General features: G+C 34.0%; 1 protein-coding gene across 1 annotated transcript in view; it reads right to left on the bottom strand.

The window, feature by feature from the left end:
* Positions 1-22186, bottom strand: part of sytl3 (synaptotagmin-like 3) — a 38329-nt gene extending 16143 nt beyond the window's left edge. Inside the window, exons 1-9 of the mRNA XM_056480684.1 lie at positions 22161-22186; positions 10318-10516; positions 7077-7292; positions 5440-5507; positions 3306-3357; positions 2959-3025; positions 2812-2878; positions 2595-2710; positions 115-231 (exon numbers count right to left, since the gene is read on the bottom strand). Of these exons, the coding sequence (XP_056336659.1) occupies positions 115-231; positions 2595-2710; positions 2812-2878; positions 2959-3025; positions 3306-3357; positions 5440-5507; positions 7077-7292; positions 10318-10466 (852 nt within the window). The 5' untranslated portion in view covers positions 10467-10516; positions 22161-22186. The remainder of the gene's footprint in view (positions 1-114; positions 232-2594; positions 2711-2811; positions 2879-2958; positions 3026-3305; positions 3358-5439; positions 5508-7076; positions 7293-10317; positions 10517-22160) is intronic.

Raw genomic sequence — 22186 nt, 5'->3', positions numbered from 1 at the left:
AGAGATTATTCTGCAGACTTTAGCAGACGTTCGACAGTTTGGTAACTGAAAGCTCTGCTCTCAGCATTTATCTGATCACTCAGAAAACCGATTAGAGATTGTGTTAATACACACCCGCTGATCATCGCTGTATGCGGATGTGTATGAAACATCATCATCTGTCAAGCAAAGTGTGCTTGTTGAAGTGGATTGCGCTGTGGACAGAATTGGTAAACTCGGAACTTTGCACAGCTGCAAAAGAGAAAAAAAAAATCAACCAGAACATCATCCATAGTCCAAATCAATTGAGTCAGTCTCAATATTTTTACAGTTAAATTAAGTCACAGGCACCTTCAAACTTTTATACAGTCTTAGAACTGTCAGCAAACTTCCATAATACCTCAAAAAACTTTGAATAATTTAAAATACACACTGTAATGCTGCTTTAGGTGTAAGTCAAATGATTAATTAATCAATTTAACTGACTAAAAATATAAAGTTAAACTCGTTATAACCTAAACAATTAAGTTGAAACCTGAATAACTTATTGAAACCAATTAAAGTAACATAAAAATATTTGTTAACTTCTTGTCATTCATTTTTTTATAGTGCAGCAAAACTTGCACCAAACACTTTCTTATCAACTCTCCATGTCTCTGGAAAATGTCTTGCAACTCATAGTGTGATTCACACTGGTGAGTGGGCTTTACAAACCACCTGTAAGTGACACACTCTTTTCCTCTTTGTGTGCACCACACACCTTTTATTCTACTTTTTGAAAACATTGTGCAATTCTGAGTGTGCTCTGCATAGGTGAGGGGGTTGGACAAACCACCAGTAGGACATAGTCTCTCATCCACCTCACCCAATAATAATAAAAACACTTGTAGACTTAGTAACTTAGACTTGTCATAGCATTATATACTGCTACTCTGTTGATCTGAAGTGCTTCTTTAATCCTCACTTTTAAGTTGCTTTGAATAAGAGCATGTAAACATGAGTGTTTCAAGTGCACCAGCAGGATTGTCAGTACATCTGCATATGGTACAAGTGTACAACATGTATAAATATGTGCACTTTACTGAAATATTTAAGGTACCAATTTGTACGGTGAATGAGCTACAAAAGTGTTTTTGTGCTTTTTTTCATAAGAGAGTGATATAAAATGTAAAAAAAAAACTTTACAATGTCACACTTTACAATGTGGTTTCATTAGTTAAGGATAAAGTACATCCAGGTGGTTGTTATCTCAGATTATTACACAGTTGTATCGAATACTTCATTCTGATTGGTCAGTTGTTAAAACCCCCTATATACATTTCTGGAGAGCGCCAAATATGTCCCAGGAGCAGTTTTTGCAGATTTTGTTTTCGCGAATGCACCAGCTGTGTACGCTTTTTCTAAACTCAAATTTCTCTTACAAGTGCCATTCGCACTTGCTGTTCTCACATAAATCCACCGAGGCGGCTGTCGACTGACTGCCTTATTGACTGACCAACCAACCGATCCCCAACACTCCCACCCATCCATAAACCCAATCAATAGTGTTTTAAAAAACAATCCAAATACCACATTTTCAGATTTTACCCCATTCTCACCCTGTTATTTACTTGTTTGTTTGTTTTTTTAGTTTTTGTTTTTTTTTCCCACTTTCTGAAACGATTTTTCACCAAAGTCAAACCCTGTTGTCGCGGTCAACTCAACTTCACTGACGTACGTGTCAAGCTACCGGACTAACTGGTAACAGCAGGAAAACCATCCATATGGAGGTACCTGTAAGTGGTCAGCTGGTAAGTGCAAAAAGGAAAGGCGTCATACCGCCTCGTATGATTCGTTTTAAAGAAGAAATGCAGCCATACCTACCTCTGGCTACATAATTCGTGATCTCCAGAAATGTATATAGGGCTAGGTTTTCAGAATGAGCCTACAGTATGTTAGTTGTTACATTCCAAGGTATGTTATTCCCAGATAACAAATGCTGAAACTAATAACACAGGCTCATCCAGGAAATAAGAATCATCTTGACTGTCAGTGAATCCATACGAAGGCGGCAAAACAACGTAAACAATAAAACAAGGCAAGGGTACAAAACACAGCTAGACAATGCAAGGAAAACGCTTATGTGATACTTTAAAACAGAAACAAGACTCAGCAATGATGTGTGTGCTGTGTTTATAGTCCATCTAGTTAATCCTGAACTGCTTCAGCTGTGTGTGTTAGCAATCAAGGGGGATCTGGGCCAGGTGTGTGAGTGAAGTGCATGATGGCATTTATAGTTCTTCAGCGATCTGCACAGACTAGATCGCAAGTGACTGTGACAGCATGAAACATGTATAACTACATCATCTTAAATTAAAGTGTTACCTTATTTTGTAATAGTTATAGAATACTTTTGAATAAAAGATATTTAAAAGATATTTTAAGCATAAAAATATAATTTAAAGACCAGAGATTTCAAACCCAGAGGGTAATGTTTAGTATTTGAAAATTGAAGATCTTAATTCTTGAATCAACAGGAATGATGGACATTTGAACACATCAACCTTGAATTGAGAAGGCAACTGAAAAGTTTGTGCACATAATAAAGACACAGTGTAAGAAAAGTCAGCCCTTACAGCTTTTCTGATGGCGCCGTCTGACAGACTCTTACGCCGCGAGTACATCATGTGCCCGTGATCCACCGTCAGCTGACCGGCCGCATCGCTCAAATCATTCTGAGATTTGGACAGTTCTGTGGAGGTCAGAAACAGACACAACAACTTGGATCAGGCTCAAGCTGTTTGTGGGTATCTGCATTATTACAATGTACGAATTCTACTTTTGTTCTCTTACTTTTAATGTGAGCACTGACTGATGCCACCAGGTTCTCCACCGACTTCGTGAAAGGCTTTTTGTGTTCCTAAATAAACACAAAGACAAATTATGAGGCCATGAAACAATTTATGGAAAATAAACAAATATTTATCTTTCTCTCTTCACCTCTAATCTGTTAAATGATGGTGGATTGTAAAATGGAGGAGGAGTTGGAGGCACGACTGCGATGAAGCTAAAATATAAAAATAATAACAATAAAACAACTTAAAATCTTGGGATGAGAAGGTAAAAAGTAAAGGCATTCAGTTACACTTTATTTTAAGTTACTATTCTTTTGACTACTACATAAAATTTATTAATTGCACATACTTGCTATATTGTTAGGATTAGAACTTAGGATAGAAGTTTTGGGTTAGCTGCATGTGATTACGCATAATTTTTTGTACTATATTAATCTTAAAATAAAGTGTTACCCAACATTCTCTTATGTTTTTAGGTTAAGAGCCTCTGACCTGAGCCGCTGATAAGACTCTAACATCTTGTCTCCTGTGGTTTCGCTGTTTTCTACAACCAAAACAACAAGACAACATTCAGTTAGTAACATCTTAGTCAGTTTTAACACACAATTTATCATTCACAAAAATGAGCAATCTTGTTAGTGTAGATTATGCATATTTAAATGGTACATTTGGGATTTATGGACATATCTTTGTAATTAGAGCCCTTTTTTATTTGTCACATGACTTTAAAAGCTCCCAAACCCCATTCATTTAATGGATGTTGACCATAAAGATGGCTACACATTCAGAAATTAAGGTACATGAGCTACAATTTTGTACCTGGAGGATCTATATTAGCACCTCAAAGGTGTGTATTAGTACCGTAAAAGTTCAGTATAGTCAAACTCAGTTCCTGGAGCGCCTAGTTTAGTTCCTACCCTAATTAAACACACCTAATCAAACTAATTAAGTCCTTCAGGCTTGTTTGAAACCTACAGGTGGGCCCACACGGAATCTTCGCGTGCAGAATTCCTCCGATTTTTAGCCTATCGTTAATTCTGTTTATTTACTTGAGTAACGTGTGTAAATCTATATTTATTCAGCTTTTTAATTAATTACAGTAATATTATTGACTAATATGAAAATGTTCATCTGATTTATTTACAATGCAGTTTGTACAGTAATATTTTTTAATATTTTTTCATTGAGAGACTTGCTTTGTTTACCAAATAAAGTTAATCTAATTGTATTTGCATTTTAAACATTAAATAAAAGTTACAAATATATTATTTTTTATTTCACATATTAAGGTTTTAGTTATGATACTTCCAAAAAAATTCCACAGAAATCCACAGATTTTTACCAAATTTCTCTGCAGAAAGAGCAAAAAACGTCCACAGATTCCGTCTGGCCCTACCTACAGGTAAGTGTGTTGAAGCAGGGTTGAAACTAAACTGTGCAGGGCTGCTGCCCTCCAGGAACTAAGTTTGACACCACTGGTAAAGAGTAACTTTATGTTTTATAATACTAATATGCACCTTTGTGGTAGCAATATGGACCCTCTAGGCCCCAGTGACGCCTTTATTTGTGTATGAGTGTATGTTGATAACTGTAATAGCATACATGTTACACACGGTATTGTTTTGTTAGTTACCAGCACTTGCTGTGTAATGTGTTTTTCCTCTGTGACTGTGGTTTTGAAGTAAAAAGAAAAGAAAAACAGTGTGGATTCTGATTGGTCAATGTTGTATTGTGCATTGACTAAAAGTAAATCCAATGTGAGCTGTGCTGACAAAATGAGGCTGATTGCGATCTTTTTTAAATACAAAAAACAAGGTCATTTCAACGGATTTCAGCAGCCCAAAAATGAAAAACGTCATCTTTTACTGCTCCACCTGTTCCAAACTTGAGTTTCTTTATTCTGTTGAATACAAAATATGAAATACAAAAACATATTGGGGGAAAAACAGCCATTGACAGCCATAGTATTTGTGTTCCTAAACTGTAAAACTCAACAGTCCAAATCACTAAATGAAATAAGTTAGTTTAACTTATAATTTTTTAAAAGGTTACTTTAACTTAATCAAAAAGAGTTATCGTAACTCATAAATGGATTATATTAAGCAGAACTCAAAACGAATGAGTAATGAATTAATTAATTCTATATGTTTTGTGTTAACTCTAATACTAGAAACAATGCCAAACCATTTGAGTATAGTTGTTTGGACCTAATTTGTTGAACTCATTGCGATTTGATAACTGAACTTAAAATGCTTAAGTTACTAATACTATAAAACTTTGACCACACAAATTACCAACACAAATAATGTATGTGTATATGACTCTATATAGTCATAGTCATATAGTTTACAGTACTCAAACCATTTTGTTTCAAAATCTAAATGATTTGCCGCAATTGGTTTCCTTAAACAGTTTGAGTTACTTTTACTTATCAGATTTTACAGTGTACTGTGGGTGTCAATTATGGCTGTTTTTTCTAACATTCTTCAGAATATCTTGTTTAGTGTTCAAGAGAAAAAAGAAACTAATTAAAGACCCTGAGAGAGAGAGTAAATGATGAAGGAAGTTTAATTTTAGGGTGAACTAACAATTTAAATACCTCATCTGATCCCAAAGCTATACAAACCTTTGACACCCGGATATTTCTTCGCTTGCTGTTCCAGAAACCATTCGCCAGATTTGATCTTAAATTCCCTAAAATATAAAGATAAAAACAAATATAAGTAAAGGTTATAAATGAATGAACAGATTTAATTATAGTCCAAAAAATGCAAAGCTACATTTTTATGGCATATTGCAGTATTTTAGGTATTAATAAAGACAATAATAATTTCACCTTAAAGAAAAAAAAACTGTGTTTAAAAAGCAGTTTGAAAAACTCTCACTTTATTTTAAATTGTTCTTAAAACCTTCTTTTAATTAATTATTAGTTTTAGAGGGTTAGAATGCAGGTTAGGTTCAGGGTTAGTTGATGTAATTATGCATAATTTACTGTAATTACTATAGTAAGTAGAACATGTGTCACGAGAACACCTTAAAGTGTAAATAAACTTCTCAAGCTCCACAAAGGGCGTTTTTGCATCACTAAATGGCCAAATGCATAACGATACTTTACAAGCAAAATACAATACAAAAACAATACAATACAGCAAAATAAACAGTGCTCTTCAGGTTTTGCAGGTATCTAACAGTAGTTTGCAGTTAGCCTACATACAGTTGAAGTCAGAATTATTAAACCCCCTGAATAATTAGCCCCCCCTGTTTATTTTTTTCCTCAATTTCTGTTTAACAGAGAGAAGAGTTTTTCAACACATTTCCAAACATAATAGCTTTAATAACTCATTTCTAATAACTGATTTATTTTATCTTTGCCATCATGACAGTAAATAATATTTGACTAGATATTTTTCAAGACACTTCTATACAGCTTAAAGTGACATTTAAAGGCTTAACTAGGTTAATTAGGTTAACTAGGCAGGTTAGGGTAATTAGGCAAGTTATTGTATAACGATGGTTTGATCTATAGACGATCAAAAAAATATATAGCTTAAAGGGGCTAATAATAGTGACCTTAAAATGGCTCTTAAAAAATTAATAACTGCTTTTATTCTAGCCGAAATAAAACAAATAAGACTTTGTTCAGAAGAAAAAATATTATCAGACATACTGTGAAAATTTCCTTGCTCTGTTAAACATCTTTTGGGAAATAATGAAAAAAGAAAATTCAAAGGGGGGCTATAAATTCTGACTTCAACTGTAAACTGAAAATATAATAAAATATAACACATAACACATAAATAAATGATCTTCACTGTAAACAAGTTAACCACTGAGCTATATATCCTAGTTATTCAGTCAAGAGAGTGGGTAATTTCATTATCCTTCGTAATAATAATCACAACAGGGATGCGGCACAATGATAAAATGATTATAGTCGGACAGGTGGACATAGTAATTGGTCGTAGGCTAATTTGCATGTCAGCTGTATTGTTCAGCACTTCTCAAATCTCCCTTACAAGTTCTCTTCGTGCTCTATTTGGTTCAATGTTTCAATAAAAGCCAATACATTTAGTGACACACAGCCTTCTCCCACGTGCGGACACGCGGCACACTTCACTTTTATTTATGAAAAACCGCAATATCCATATGCGTATTGAACTGTGGAGCTCGGATCAAACGGTTCAATATTATATTGAGTATTGCTGCGGCATCCTTATTAAACATACTCTTCGTATTCAAGATTAGCGTTCATTCAGTCTGTACCTGTATGCGTGACACACCGTGCACTTCCATTCGTGTGCAGAGCGGACGACCCGACAGCGGCTGCAGATGCGGTGACTGCATCCACAGCACACGGAGCCACAGTCCCAGAACTTCCCCAGGACACGCTGACACCGAGCACACGACCGCTGACCGAATGGACGAGTAATGATCCTCGAGGTCTGCCGACAGAGTCCGTGAAGTTCTACTCTGAGCCTCCTAAAAGACATCAGTTGGATTCTGTGTTTTTAGTACAATATTTTGGGTTTCTGCATACTGACAACAACAACAACAACAACAACAACAACAACAACAACAAAAAAAAAGAATGTGATTAACACTGTGCATCAATGTAAAAAAGGTTAGACATGTTCATATAAAGAACAAATTGCCTGTTCATAATAAATAAAACACTTTAATTTAAGGTGAGGTAATTACACATGTTCAATGCATAGACTATGGTAATTACAACGAATTATGCATAATTACATTTAACCATAAGCCCACATTCTAACCTCAAGCATATAGTGGTCATGAAAGTGAAAAGGGAGTGAATTTGTTATAAAACTTATAATTAATACTTATATATTTGTCACTCAATTAATTTGACTTACAGAATTTGCAGTTGTCTGGTCAAATGTAACTGTCTTTAACTGAAATATATAAATATTTAGCAAAATAAAAAGTTGGGACAGAATGAAAAACGCAAATAAAAAAAGAAAGAAGTGACTTCTAAATTTACTTTGACTTGTATTTCATTGCAGACAATACAACAAACATTTAATGTGTTCCTCATGTTGTTATATATTATTATTTTTTAAATAAACATGTATTTCAATTTTGGTTCTTGTAACACATTTAAAAAAAAAGTTGGAACAGTAAAGCATTTATCACTTTGCAATGTTGTTATTCCTTTTCACAGCCCTTTAAAGACATTTAGGGACTGAAGACACCAAGTGATGAAGTGTTTCAGGTGTAATTTTGTCACATTCTTCCTGCAAACAAGTCTTAAAGTGGGCAACAGTATGGGGTCTTCGTTGTCACATTTTGCACTTCAAAATGAGCCACACATTCTCTGTTGGAGGTAGGTCAGGACTTCAGGCAGGCCAGTCAAGTATTTGTATCCTCTTCCCCCACAGCCAATACTTTGTAATGTGTGCAGAATGCAATTTTGCATTGTCTTGCTGAAATATGCATGAGGATCCCTGGAAAAGAAGGCAGCATATTGTGCTCCAAAATCTCGATGTACTTTTCAGCATTAATGGTGCCACCAAAGAAGTGCACGTTAACTTTGCCAAGGGCACTGACACAACCTTGTACCATGAGAGACACTGACTTTTGGACTTGCTGCTGGTAACAGTCTAGATCAGTGGTTCTCAAACTGAGGGGGCGCAACCCCTACAGGGGTCGCAGAATAATTTCAAGGGGTCGCGAGAATTATTTAAAAATAGTGTAATTTTCAGTGATTATGATATATATTTTTCAGTATTACAAGTGAAAGCTAATATTTTCAGATTTTTTAAAGATATTACTGATTGGTATTTCAAAAAAAGTGAATGGAACATCATAACTGTGCAGCGAATAACTCGCTAGTTATCAATACAGTCAGAAATAACAGGATGAAATTATAAAGTATTTAGGACACATTTAGGCAGAATGCATTTTTGCAATTGAAACACAGCGCTCAGGAACATTTTAAAACAGTTGTCATGTCAACTTGCTGCAGTAAACAAAGCCCGTAACGCGTGCCGTGCCTTCACGCTTTTCTTATTGGCCCACTGCTCTAGAACTGAACGCGAATGGATTGGTTAAAATAAGATGTCAATCACTCAGTCAATGCCTTCTGCCTTCAGATGACAAAAATGTAAACCGCTGAAGATGCGGATGAAAACAACACTGACAGATTTAGTTTTAGAAACCACCTAAAGCTACAAATAATGGCACATCTGATTACTGATCATGTGCTGAATGTTAATCCACCATCTACACTTTTCGAAGAGTGGATAAAAGACTTCAATTGGCTTCAAGTCCGCTATGAAAATAACTAAAGCGTTCACTGTAAAGTCTGTGGGACGGAATTTTCAGGTAACTGTTCGCCACATCTACACATTTTAAGCACAAGTTCTGTGTAATCCTTCATTTAATCGCCAGATGCTGTCAGCCGTAAAATATTGTGAACAGCTTAAAAGAAGTTATTTTTTATTGTTTGTATATGCTTTTGTAGTAGGGGGGGGGGGTGTCGCTGGCCACTGGTCTACATAATCCTTTTCTTCTTGGTCTGGAGCACATGGAGCACACAGTGTTTTTCCCAAAAAATACTTGAAATGCTGATTCATCTGACCACAGTAAACCTTTCCACTGTGTGATGGTTCACTTCAGATGCCTACAAGCCCAGAGAAGTTGACAGCTCTTCTGGACACTGTTAACATAGGGCTTCCTATGGGCACAGTGCAGTATTAACTGGCTCTAGTGGTTGTAACTAGGTAAGTGGTTCTTAACAAAGGTTTGCTAAAGTAGTCCTATACCCATGTGCTGATATCTCTTATATATGAATGACGATTCTTGATGCAGTGCTGTCTGAGGGATCAGAGATCACGGTAGTTCAGCTTCGGCTTGCGCTTTTGTCCTTTATGCACTGAAACTCCTCCAGATTCCTTGAATTCTTTCTTTGAGGAACATTGTTTTTAAACATTTCAATAATTTTCTCACGTATTTGTTGGCAGACTGGCGATCCTCTGCTCATCTTTGCTCCTAAAGCACTAGACCTGTCTTGGATGCTGCTTTTGTATCAGATCATAATTGCAATCAACTGTTGACATCACCTATTTCAAATCATTATTTAACCATTGTACTTGATTAATAGCTAATTGCTCCTGTCCCAACTTTTTTGGATTGTTTTGCAGGTCTGAATGACAGGAAATGAAGTATAGTTTCAAATTAAATGAAGTTGACGAGACAAAACATGAAATATTTTGTGTTCATATTGTCTGCAATGAAATACAAGTCAAAGTAAATTTAGAAATCACTGCTTTCTTTTTAAATGACATTTTCCTTAATGTCCAACTTTTTCTGATTTCGGGTTTTATATTTTTACACCAAAAGAGTTGAAATATATAGTTATGTACAGTATTTAAGTATAAGTAGGACCTAACTGTAATTAAATAACCTAATCCACTACTTTATTTTCTGTGAATAAGTAATTTGATTACAGTAACTATTACACCTAACCCTCTTTTTTTCTGACCTGACTCTGTCTGCATCGATGGTTCGTAGTGCTTTGTCTCTCTGAAGGACCTCCAAGACCCTTTCTCTCTCCAGCGCCTGAAACAAGCCCAGATCCAGCGGGCAGAAGTCATTTTTCCTATCTTCCCAGTTTTTCTGTTCAAGCTTCATTTCATCCAGAGTTCGGTCCAGAAGACACTTCTCTGCTCAGACTCAAAAATCTGTTCAGAAGACAAAGAGATTGTGTGTTTGTATTAAAGGAACACTCCAATTTTTTTTAAATAGGCTCATTTTACAAGTCAGCTTAACTTAATTACATGGGTTTTATCATTTTTTTAATCCATTCAGACGATCTCCAGGTCTAGTGGGAAACCTTTTAGCTTAGCTTAGCATAGATCATTGAATCGGATTAGACCATTAGCATCTTGCTAAAAAAATAATATGGCTGCAGCAGGTGCAATGATATTAAAATTGTCCCCAGCTAAGTAACTAGGCAACAATGCTGCGTAAGATAATTGCACCTGCTTCAGAAATGGTACAGCAGCAAAGCTCCTTGATTATTACACTGGAATGAAAGTACAGCTCCTAGCCATATCTGCCTAGAAAATTTCTGTTTGTTATGATTATAAGCTGGAGTGCCCAAGAGACTCACAAAGGGCACTCCAGTGATCTGTATACTCTACTAGCCATTCACTCAGACTACACGTCCCATTATACATTGTACCAATCAACCACCTACAGCTGATACCTATCTGGACACTGATTACACACATACAGGTGGAGGACATTAACAGCAGTCTGCGATTTATACATTGACGATCAGGGGACAACATTTTTCTGTTAGTTTGAGTAATAGATGCTTCAGTCATTTATGTTTTTAATTTTTGATTACTTCTTTAAATTACTTCTAAACGTATTTAAGTTTCCAGCATTTTGAGGCATATTTAGTGTATTCTGACCTACAGTATCCTCTGATTGGCTATTTCAGATGTTACTGTAAGTCAGACTACAAACGTTATAATGCATCTAATTTGACTTTACTTAAAGGCTAAATGTAGATACCAACAACTATTTTACGAGAAAACAAAGTCTTGTGAACACAATGTCTATCAGTGCTCTAGATCAGTGTTTCCCAACCCTGTTCCTGAAGGCACACCAACAGTCCACATTTTCAACCTCTCCCTAATCAAACACACCTGAATCATCTTATCATAACATCAGAAGAGACTCCAAAACCTGAAGTTAATGGGTCAGATAACAGAGACATCCAAAATATGTACTGTTGGTGTGTCTCCAGGAACAGGGTTGGGAAACACTGCTCTAGATCATCTGATTTCAGACTTTTTCCTCGAATAGACTGATTAGCCATTATAGGGGTGGTCAAATGTATTTTTATTTTATATATTATTTTAATTATTAATATTATTATTTAAAATACATTTCAGAGTGAAATATTTCTCAGTATTAAAGTACTGAGCCCCCATACATCTTGTTTTGACATCCGACAGGGGGGAATGGTCCCTGTAATTCGCACCCTGATTAACAGACTACATACAGTCTACTTACATACACATCAGGGCTCAGTCTTGTATTACTGTTAGAGTGCAACTGTTTCCTGTTGACCTTGCCTGTGTATTGACCCTTGGACTGTTCTCTCGTTTATGATTATTTTCTGGCTGCCCTGACCATCGCCTGTTTTTGGATGTAGCCTGTTGGATTATTTGATGTGATCTTGTTTGTTCCTGTTTCAACGACTGCCTCTCTGACCATCCTTCATTATAATAAAGGGTAACACTTTATTTTGATGGTCCATTTGAGTATTAGTAGACTGTCTGCTTAATATCTGTTGATACTGCTCCTTCAACAGACATTTAACTGACTATAAGAAACTTTGCAAGTACATGTCAACACACATTAACCGTATCCCCAACTTAACATATATCTACTTATAATGTAATGAGAATTAGCTGGCATGTAGATGCAGTGTAACTTATATTCAACAAACAGACCATCAAAATAAAGTGACCTAATAAAGCTGCTTTTGGAACTTCATCTCCATTAAACCCTCATTTTTAAGGTTCACCCCAAAATGAGCGCAAACGTTTTAGTAGGAAATATCAATTTACATTTTAAAACATTATTTTTGCTATTAATTGTAATAATCCAGTGAGACTGTTGATTTCAGCAGCTAGATACTGTAATCTCCCCATTATCAAGAAGAAACTGAACAAATTCAGATACACTAAATTAAGAAGAATTTTAAAGTGCTTCAAGAAACCTGCCTGAAAAGGTGCAGTTTCCGACACTTGTATAAAAAAAATACTGTAAAATAAGAATGCTTTTAAAAATAAGGCCATTGAAAGTCAACTTTGGTGTGACCATCCAAAAACGGTTCACACGCTTGTTCATATATATATATATATATATATATATATATATATATATATATATATATATATATATATATATATATATATATATATATATATATATATATATATATATATACAGTTGAAGTCAGAATTATTAGCCCCCCCTTTGATTTTTTTTTCTTTCCCTTTTTTTTCTTTTTAAAATATTTCCAAAATGATGTTTAACAGAGCAAAGAAATTTTCACAGAATGTCTTATAATATTTTTTCTTCTGGGGAAAGTCTTATTTGTTTTATTTTTGCTAGAATAAAAGCAGTTATAATTTTTTTTTTAACCATTTTAGGGTCAAAATTAATAGCCCCTTTAAGCGAATCTTTTTTCGACTCTCTACAGAAAAAACCATCATTATACAGTAACTTGCCTAATTACCCTAACCTGCCTAGTTAACCTAATTAACCTAGTTACGCCTTTAACCCTCTACAGCACGGTGTCACCATATGGCAACATGATACTTATGTTCATTTACCTGCCACTGTTTCCTAAAGCCCAACATAAATTTTTTTGTTGGAAAAAGAAGACCTTAGAGTAGCCAATGATGTGCTTTGGCTAAGTCACATGACATACTTTGTTTTTCTGTAGCGCAATTTCTGACAGACTGGTGTTTATTGTGAGTAGTTGCTGAATGCAAATGTAAACGTAAATCAAAACAAAGGATCAAATTATGTCAGATCCACAAAAAAATCTAAAACCACCTCCAGTAAGTTATGATGACATCACAACAAAAATTTTTGTTAATCAAATTAGTTTTATTGTAAATCGATCAAATGTATGTGTTACCAAAAGGCAACATTGTGCAATAGTGGAACGTGCAATATTGCAATGAGCTAGCTAGCAAGGTCAGCGTTGAACTTTTAAGCTGTAACAATAACAACATAAATGCTAGTAATATAATGTTGATTAGTTGTATGTTAATGGCATTTGCATTATGGATAAAATCTTTTAATGGCAGTACTACTTTTGAATATATATGAATACAGGAAACAGTGTATTAGCGAGCACCACCATGTTCTATGGTAAGTGAAAAAAGAAAAGGACAGAACTGGCTCTTCCTGCAGATGAAAGTGAGGATGAGATGGGTTTTAGTGACTAAGAGAATGATGCAGACTGGACATTTGATAGAGACAGTTCAGGTAAGTTAGCTCAGAGACAGATAAGACAGGCGTAGTATAGTATATAGTATAATATACATAAATATTGTTAGCTATAGTAGCTACATATTCTTATGCATCTGGATATACTAGACTTGTTATTTATTTGTTATAATATTTACTGGAGAAAACATTTATATTCACTGTATGTTGTATACATGATAATACAATATTAGGTTTGTTTTCAGTAATATTCAGCAAAATAGAATGGAATGAATGAAAGCGGTTGGAAAATGAGTTGTTGGAAAGTATGTATAAGGTGTCATTTATAAGTTCTGTGTTAAAGCTTATAATACTGCAGCTCCAATAAATCATCTCTAACAACAAAATTATTAAATATAAGTTCTAAATTAGAAATTTCTAAGTTAGATCCATTGTTGGACGTTGTTGCCATATGGCAACATGTTGTAAAGTACCTTAAAAAGAAAAGAAAAACAGTCAAATATTTTTTTAATAGATTTATCATAATGCAGAGATATGGTAGAGGGGTTTTATGTCACTTTAAGCTGTATAGAAGTGTCTTGAAAAATATCTAGTCAAATATTATTTATTGTCATCATGGCAAAGATAAAATAAATCAGTTATTAGAAATGAGTTATTAACACTATTATGTTTAGAAATGTGCTGAAAAAATCCTGTTAAACAGAAATTAAGGAAAAAAAATAAACAGGGAGCTAATAATTCTGGGTGCTAATAATTCTGACTTCAACTGTATATATATATAACTTTATATATAATATAATATATATATATATATATATATATATATATATATATATATATATATATATAATATATATTATATTAACTTCGGAATTGCAATGTATCAATTACAGAATTAAGCCGAATTATGAAATCAAACTATTATCATAATAAGTTTAAATAAGTAATTAAATATAATAAGTACTGGTATTTTTCCAGTACCTTTTTTTCCATGCGCATCCCTACTATGCAACTCAATCTCACAAGTAAACGTAACTATTTTTATGTACAGTATCGTCAGTAAAATGGCTTATTTGTACGAATTCATTCTCATTCATTCTCTTGTTAAAAGGAGGCGATTGGGGATGGGCAAATCATACTAAAATGTTGGACTGAGATTGTACAAATTAATATGATTTCCCACTACTGGGTTGCAGCTGGAAGGGAATTCGCTGTGTAAAACACATGCTGGATAAGTTGGCGTTTTTTCCGCTGTGGCAACCCACATGAATAAAGAGACTAAGCTGAAGGAAAATCAAATTAAATTAAATAAATACGAATTAGCCACTAATTAAAAAAGTTACAACTTGCCCTTAGATTGCGTTGGTGGATGTGCAGGTAGTTTCTAGACGATATTGTTGGAAATGTAAACTGATATTTCCTATTATACACTTTACACCAAAAGATGTAACTGACTTAAAGGTATTCATTCATTCATTTTCTTTTTGGCTTAGTCCCTTTATTAATCTGGGGTCACCACAGAGGAATGAACCACCAACTTATCCAGCATATGTTTTTACGTAGCGGATGCCCCTACAGCTGCAACCCATCACTGGGAAACACCCATACACTATGGACAATTTAGCTTACCCAATTCACCTATAGCGCATGTCTTTGAACTGTGGGGGAAACCGGAGCACTCGGACAAAACCCACGGAGAACACAGGGCGAACATGCAAACTCCACACAGAAATGCCAACTGATCCAGAAGAGGCTCGAACCAGCGAACTTCTTGCTGTGAGGCAATCGCGCCACAGTGATGCCCTGACTTAAAGGTACAGTTCACAATTTGCTTATCCCAAACCTGTTACAGTTTTTTCTTCTGTTGAACACTAGGCAAGATGAAGCATATACAGAAAAACTTTGGCCTTTGATGACCATATTATTATTTGTTCTGGCTATTGAAGTCAGTAGCAATATTTTTTCAACATTCTTGAACACGAATATCTTGTTTCGTGTTCAACAGAATAAAGAAATTCGTAATAGTTTAGCACCACTTGAGAGTGAGCAGACAATGAATACATTTTCTTATTTGGGTGAACTGTCCCTTTAAAACCATTCACAATGTGTGCCACATGCTCAGTTCACAAAGCAGTATTCAGTTATATACTGTACCACCTAAAGACCATCTTTCAGCCTGTAGAGCGTTTGGTGTGAGAATGGGAAAAACTTCCGTTTTATCCGAGCAAAATAAAGGACCAATTGTGAAGGTCTGACATCTCAGAAATTTTGTTTTGTGTGTTGTTCTGCTGCCTATCAATAGTGGTGCACCAATGGCCAAACAACGAAGCACTGTTTCATCCACTGATGCTGGAGCGAACACTGTTGACTATTGTTTACAGTGACAGTAGTGTGTTGTTCACAGGGACACTGTAAAAAGGGCCATTACCAGCAGGGGACTGCAGCCTTATGCTGTAGGCCAGGGGTGTTCTGGAGATCTACCTTCCTGAAGAGTTCACCTACAACCTTTTTTTTTCTTAGTTGTGACCAATAGTTAATTGTAACCATTGTAAGTACATTGAACATCTGCAATAAGGACACCTTAAAATAAAGTGTTACCAAATGTTGCAAACAAAAGTTTGTTTATGTGCTTGTGTGTTATTGGGGATATTTTCATCCACTCTGGGTTAATTATGAGTCTTAATTTGGCCTCAAATTTCTCTGTGTTTTAGCAAATGCAACAATTTTTGGTGACAAATCCTAATTTGACACAAATTTTAGGAAAATAATTTTGTCTCGTTAGTTTTGCCTGGTTCTGTCTACTTTAGTTCAGTTTAGTTTTGTTGTGTTTTGTCTTGTTTTGTCTTATTTTGTCTAGTTTTGTTCGGTTGTGTTTGTCTAGTTTTTTTTGTCCTAATTTCTTTTGTCTAGTTTTTTTGTTGTGTTTTGTCTAGTTTTGTTTTGTCTAGTTCTGTTTGTCTAGGTTTTTTGTCTAAATTTCTTTTGTCTAGCTTTGTTTGTCTTATTTTGTGTAGTTTTGTTTTGTTGTGTTTTGTCTAGTTTTGTTTTGTCTAGTTTTTTTGCCCAAATCTATTTTGTCTAGTTTTGTTTTGTTGTGTTTCTTCTAGCTTTGTTTTGTCTAGTTCTGTTCAGTTTTGTCTAGTTTTGTTTGTCTAGTTCTGTTCAGTTTTGTCTAGTTTTGTTTGTCTAGATTTTGTCTAATTTTCCTTTGTCTAGTTTTGTTTCATTTTCATTTGTCTAGTTTGGTTTTGTCTAGTTTTGTTTTGTCTAGTTCTGTTTTGTTTGTCTAGTTTTTTTGTCTAATTTTGTTTTGTCTAATTTTGTTTCATTTTCTTTTGTCTAGTTTTGTTTTCCCTGGTCTACTCTTGTCTAGTTTTTTGTTGTAGTTTTATTTTGTCTAGTTTGGTTTTGTCTCATTTTGTCTAGTGTTGTTTTGTCTAGTTTTGTTTTTATCTCTAGTTTTGTTTTGTTTTGTCTAGTTTGTTTTGTTTGTATAGTTTTTGTGTAATTATTTGTCTAGTTTTGTTTGGTTTTGTCTAATTTTCTTTTGTCTGATGTTGTCTACTTTTGTCTAGTTTTGTTTTGTTTAATTTTGCTTTGTCTAGTTTTGTTTTTTGGTTAATTTTGTTTTGTCTAGTTTTGTTTTGTTTTGTCTAGTTTTGTTTTGTTTGTCTAGTTTTGTTTAATTTTGTTTTGTCTAGTTTTGTCTCATTTTGGTTTGTCTAGTTTTGTCTCAGTTCGTTTTGTCTAGTTTTGTCTAGTTTTGCTTTGTCTAGTTTGATTTTGTCTAGTTTGGTTTTATCTAGTTTTGTTTTGTTTTGTCTAGTTTGTCATGCTTTGTTTTGCTTTGTCTGATTTTGTCTAGTTCTGTTTTGTCTGGCATGTGTCTACTTTCGGCTAGTTTTGTTTTGTTTTGTCTAGTTCTGTTTAGTTTAGTTTGTCTAGTTTTTTGTCCTATTTTGTTGTCTCATTTTGTTTTGTCTAGTTTTGTTTTTCCTGCTTTTGTCTACTCTTGTATAGTTTTTTGTTGTGTTTTGTCTAGTTTTGTTTTTATCTCTAGTTTTGTTTTGTCTAGTTCTGTTTTGTTTTGTCTAGTTTTTTTGTCTAATTTTTTGTCTAGTTTTGATTGGTTTTGTTTAATTTTGTCTATTTTTGTTTTGTCTGATGTTGTCTTCTTTTGTTTTGTTTAATTTTGTTTTGTCTATTTTTGTTTAATTTTGTTTTGTCTAGTTTTGTTTTGTTTCGTCTAGTTTTGTTTAATTTAGTTTTGTCTAGTTTTGTGTAGTTTAGTTTTGTCTAGACTTGTTTAATTTAGTTTTGTATAGTTTTATCTAGTTTTGTTTAATTTTATTTTGTCTACTTTTGTCAATTTTTTTTTTTTTTTGTCTAGTTTTGTTCCGTCTAGTTTTGTTTTGTTCTGTCTGGTTTTGTCTACTTTTTATATAACTTTTTTTACAAGTTGACTGCCCTTTCATTACGTTCATGGCTGTTTTTGCTCCATTGACTTCCATTATAATTACATTTTTTGACTGCAAAGCCATGGCACCATAGAAGCATGCATTCTTGATTGTTGCTCACCTTCGCGCACATCTTGATATGTCTGAGAAAATCAAAATAAGAACCTCAGCTCTCAGAACATAGCAAACATAGTAAGTGTATTTATGGACATACACTATAATTTGTTGTTTTACTACATAGAACTTCATTTAAAAGCCAGATTTTTTTTTGCACAGGCCTATCTAAAGGCTTAATGATGCCAACTGATGATCAACAATGAAAATGAAAGTTTTACCTCATCCCAACAGGAGAAAACACCAACAATTTCATTAAAATACATGATTATTTGGTGTCATCATTTTGTTGCAATCAAAAAATGCCATTATAATGGAAGTCAATGCAGCAAAAACAGCCACCAACATAACAAAAGGGTAGTCAATTTAAACAGCTAACAAGGGATAAAGATGCTATATGTATGTTTTTAAATCTTCAAAAGCAAAATATGTAAAAATACCATAATGTTTTCATATTTTTAAGAAACATGTTAAGTGAACATATTAGTTTATCTGAAAAACAACGATAACATCAATTATTCTCTTTTGATTGTGTGCATTTCCATGTCGAAATATCTGTCATTGTTTTAGTCTGTAAAACTCTGCCCACTTTACCCAATTATATTTCAGCACCTCCCGGTGGTTTGATGGAAAACATGGCATATTTCATTTCAGTCTTAAAGGCTGTGTCAATATTTGCAGGCGCAGCTGTAAATTATACAGGATATATATATAATTATACAGGAAAGTGTGGGGAGCAGAGAGAGGGGAAGGATCGACGCAGGACCTCAAGGCGGGAATCGAACTCAGGTCGCTGTGAGCACCAGAATGCATGTGTCAACGCACTAACCACTACGCCATTTGCGCTGACCACTGTGCTAGCATTTGAAAGGAAAGGAGTGTTCTCGTTTTACCTGATCTGGCACTTCATATTTGGTATTATTTCGTGTTGATGTTAATACGAAGAGGCAAAAGATCCGGACGAACGGCAAATCATTTAAACGACTTTGAGTCAAATCTTTTATTAAAAAATCTATATTTTTAAACAATTAGCATTTTCAGATTAAACCTCAGCTGGATGTTTTCATTCACTTAGAGCTGTGGTACACACTGCATGGAAGGTCATTTTCAAAAACCCTTAATAGGGGCTTTCCAAAACACTTTCCAAAACAACCTACAATTAACAAAATAATAATCCTTTCACGTTGTTATTGGACATCAAAATAATGTTGTTCTTAGACAACATGGCAACCTAAATCTAACCTAATGTCTCATGACATTGTGTGTCTGCTGATATGTAAAATCCAGAGGACAGCAGCAGCCTCCGAAATGAGATGAGAAGGAGATGTGCAGAGCTGGTGGGCCTGCAGGAATGTGGTTGAGAAACACTGCTGTAATACATACATAAATACATACAGTATAAATGTTTTTTTTTTTTTTTATAAATCTAAAGATCAAAATCTTTGAAGGATTTAAGATTATGATGTCCATTAAACACATCATAACAGTCTTGTGAAAAGCGTCCATTAGCAAATAGCACAAATACAATTGCAAAGATTAGCTGACCAGCTCACGGTGTGCTCAGGCAAGCTCTCACTCCTGTTTAAGTCTTCAATCTGGCAACGTGCGTTTGAGGTTTGAATGGAGGAAAATGTGGGCTGCAACTCCTAGTTCAACCACTAGGTGTCAATCCTACACACTGCACCTTTAATGTTATCAATCGACTGGGGAAGTATGGTCATGATTACATAACTTATTCCCCCCACCGCCACCATTCACCAGCACTGTATTGCCTTGTCCTAATTACAAATTATGCCAAGAATCATTTATCACATGCATGTGGAGGAAACAAAACCAATCCCGCAAGCTGATTTCTGAAATGATGTCAATGTGCAAGACAAACCCCCACAGCTCTGCTGACTCACTTTGACCAGCTGTGGGGGTCTCAGGGGACTGTGGGACTCATTTACGTGAAGTGCTCGCATCATCTGATCAACTGCTCTCATGAAATGCTGGGTTTGTGTGGGAAGCCACAGAGTCTGGCCTTCACAGCTCACCGATAGGGGCTTTCGCTTCTACAGCAAGAGACACTTCCAGGAAACGTTTATCTAACAAGTCCAGAAAGATACCCTAAAGGCTTGTTTGATATCATGTTATTTCTCTGAGGCATGATTGTGTTTCACTGATGCAGGCAGGTGGATTGAGCTGAACGAGATACTTTTCCTTTTCGTTCTAATGCAAAAAAGTCCCATTATTACTATACTTTCAGGTGGGCTAGACTGTACACCCGTTCTACACTTAAAATATCACACTCAGGCAGAACTGATACTAAAAATAATGAAGCTGGGTCAGTTTTTACTCGACTATGGGATTTATTTTAATAAGCTTTGAAGAGGGTGGTTGTTTCTTGGCATAATTTATGTTATTTTATGAGAAAAATGTGTATTTTTTATCATGTACATGACTGATGACGTGTCGTCCTAATTTAAAACAAGAAAAAAGCATTTAGAGGGCTTATTTCATACAACAGATGTCATGTTTTTAAATGTTTATATGAATTATTTTTGACAATTCCATTAAATTCATAGTTAATTCTATAGTAGAATGTTTCAATACAGTTTAACATTGATGAAGTTCTAGCAAATTAAAATGGCTCAAATGGCTTTAGTTCAGTTGTTACAGTTGATGTTCAGTTTAGTTCAGCTAGACAACAAAACTTCAGAGAAGTTAGGAAAGCAATATTTGATGGACTTTTTGAGTCAGAACATTACAAATGTTACTATTTAAACAAACCTTTACCTAATACATCAAGTAAATCCTGAAAAGCGTTACTATATACAAACATATAAATATATAGTTTCAGTCAGAATAATTAGCAAACTTTTAAATTTATTTTCTTTTAAAAATATTTGTAAATATTATTAAGTCTTATTTGTTTTATTTCGGCTAGAATAAAAATGCAGTTTTTAATTTTTTTAAAGCCATTTAAGGTAAAAATTATGAGCCCCTTTAAGCTATATATTTTTCGATAGTCTACAGAACAAACCATCGTTATACAATAACTTACCTAATTACCCTGACCTGCCTAATTAACCTAGTTAAGCCTTTAAATGTCACTTTAAGCTGTGTAGAAGTGTCTTGAAAAATATCTAGTTAAATATTATTTACTGTCATCATGGCAAAGATAAAATAAATCAGTTATTAGAAATGAGTTATTAAAACTATTATGTGTAGAAATGTGTTGAAAAAAATCTCTCCGTTAAACAGAAATTGGGGACAAAATAAGTGGGGGGCCAATAATTCTGACTATATATATATATATATATATATATATATATATATATATATATATATATATATATATATATATATATATATATATATATATATACACAAGACAAAAATATATACAACTTACAGTATATTATTAATCGATACTATATAAAATGACATATAGACACATCTAAAATTTATATATACACATTATCTCTAATGTATATATATTAGATTATTAAATATATAAATATTAGTCATATATACATACATATACATATTTTATATTTATATGAATATATATGAATGAATGAATATATATATATATATATATATATATATATATATATATATATATATATATATATATATATATATATATATATATATATATATATATATATATATATATAATGTTGATACACACTTTTAGTTTGGATGTGACTAATGATATAATCATTGCACAGTGCTATAATAAACAAAATGATAAGAGGAGATGAAATATTGCTTGCAAGCTTACCTTCCTGTCAGTGTGAAGTATCAGAT

The sequence above is a fragment of the Danio aesculapii genome, chromosome 20, assembly GCF_903798145.1.
Source record: "Danio aesculapii chromosome 20, fDanAes4.1, whole genome shotgun sequence".
In the NCBI taxonomy this organism is placed as follows: Eukaryota; Metazoa; Chordata; class Actinopteri; order Cypriniformes; family Danionidae; genus Danio; species Danio aesculapii.
Note: the sequence above shows the minus strand (reverse complement) of the source record. Positions and strands in the feature narration are given on the sequence as shown.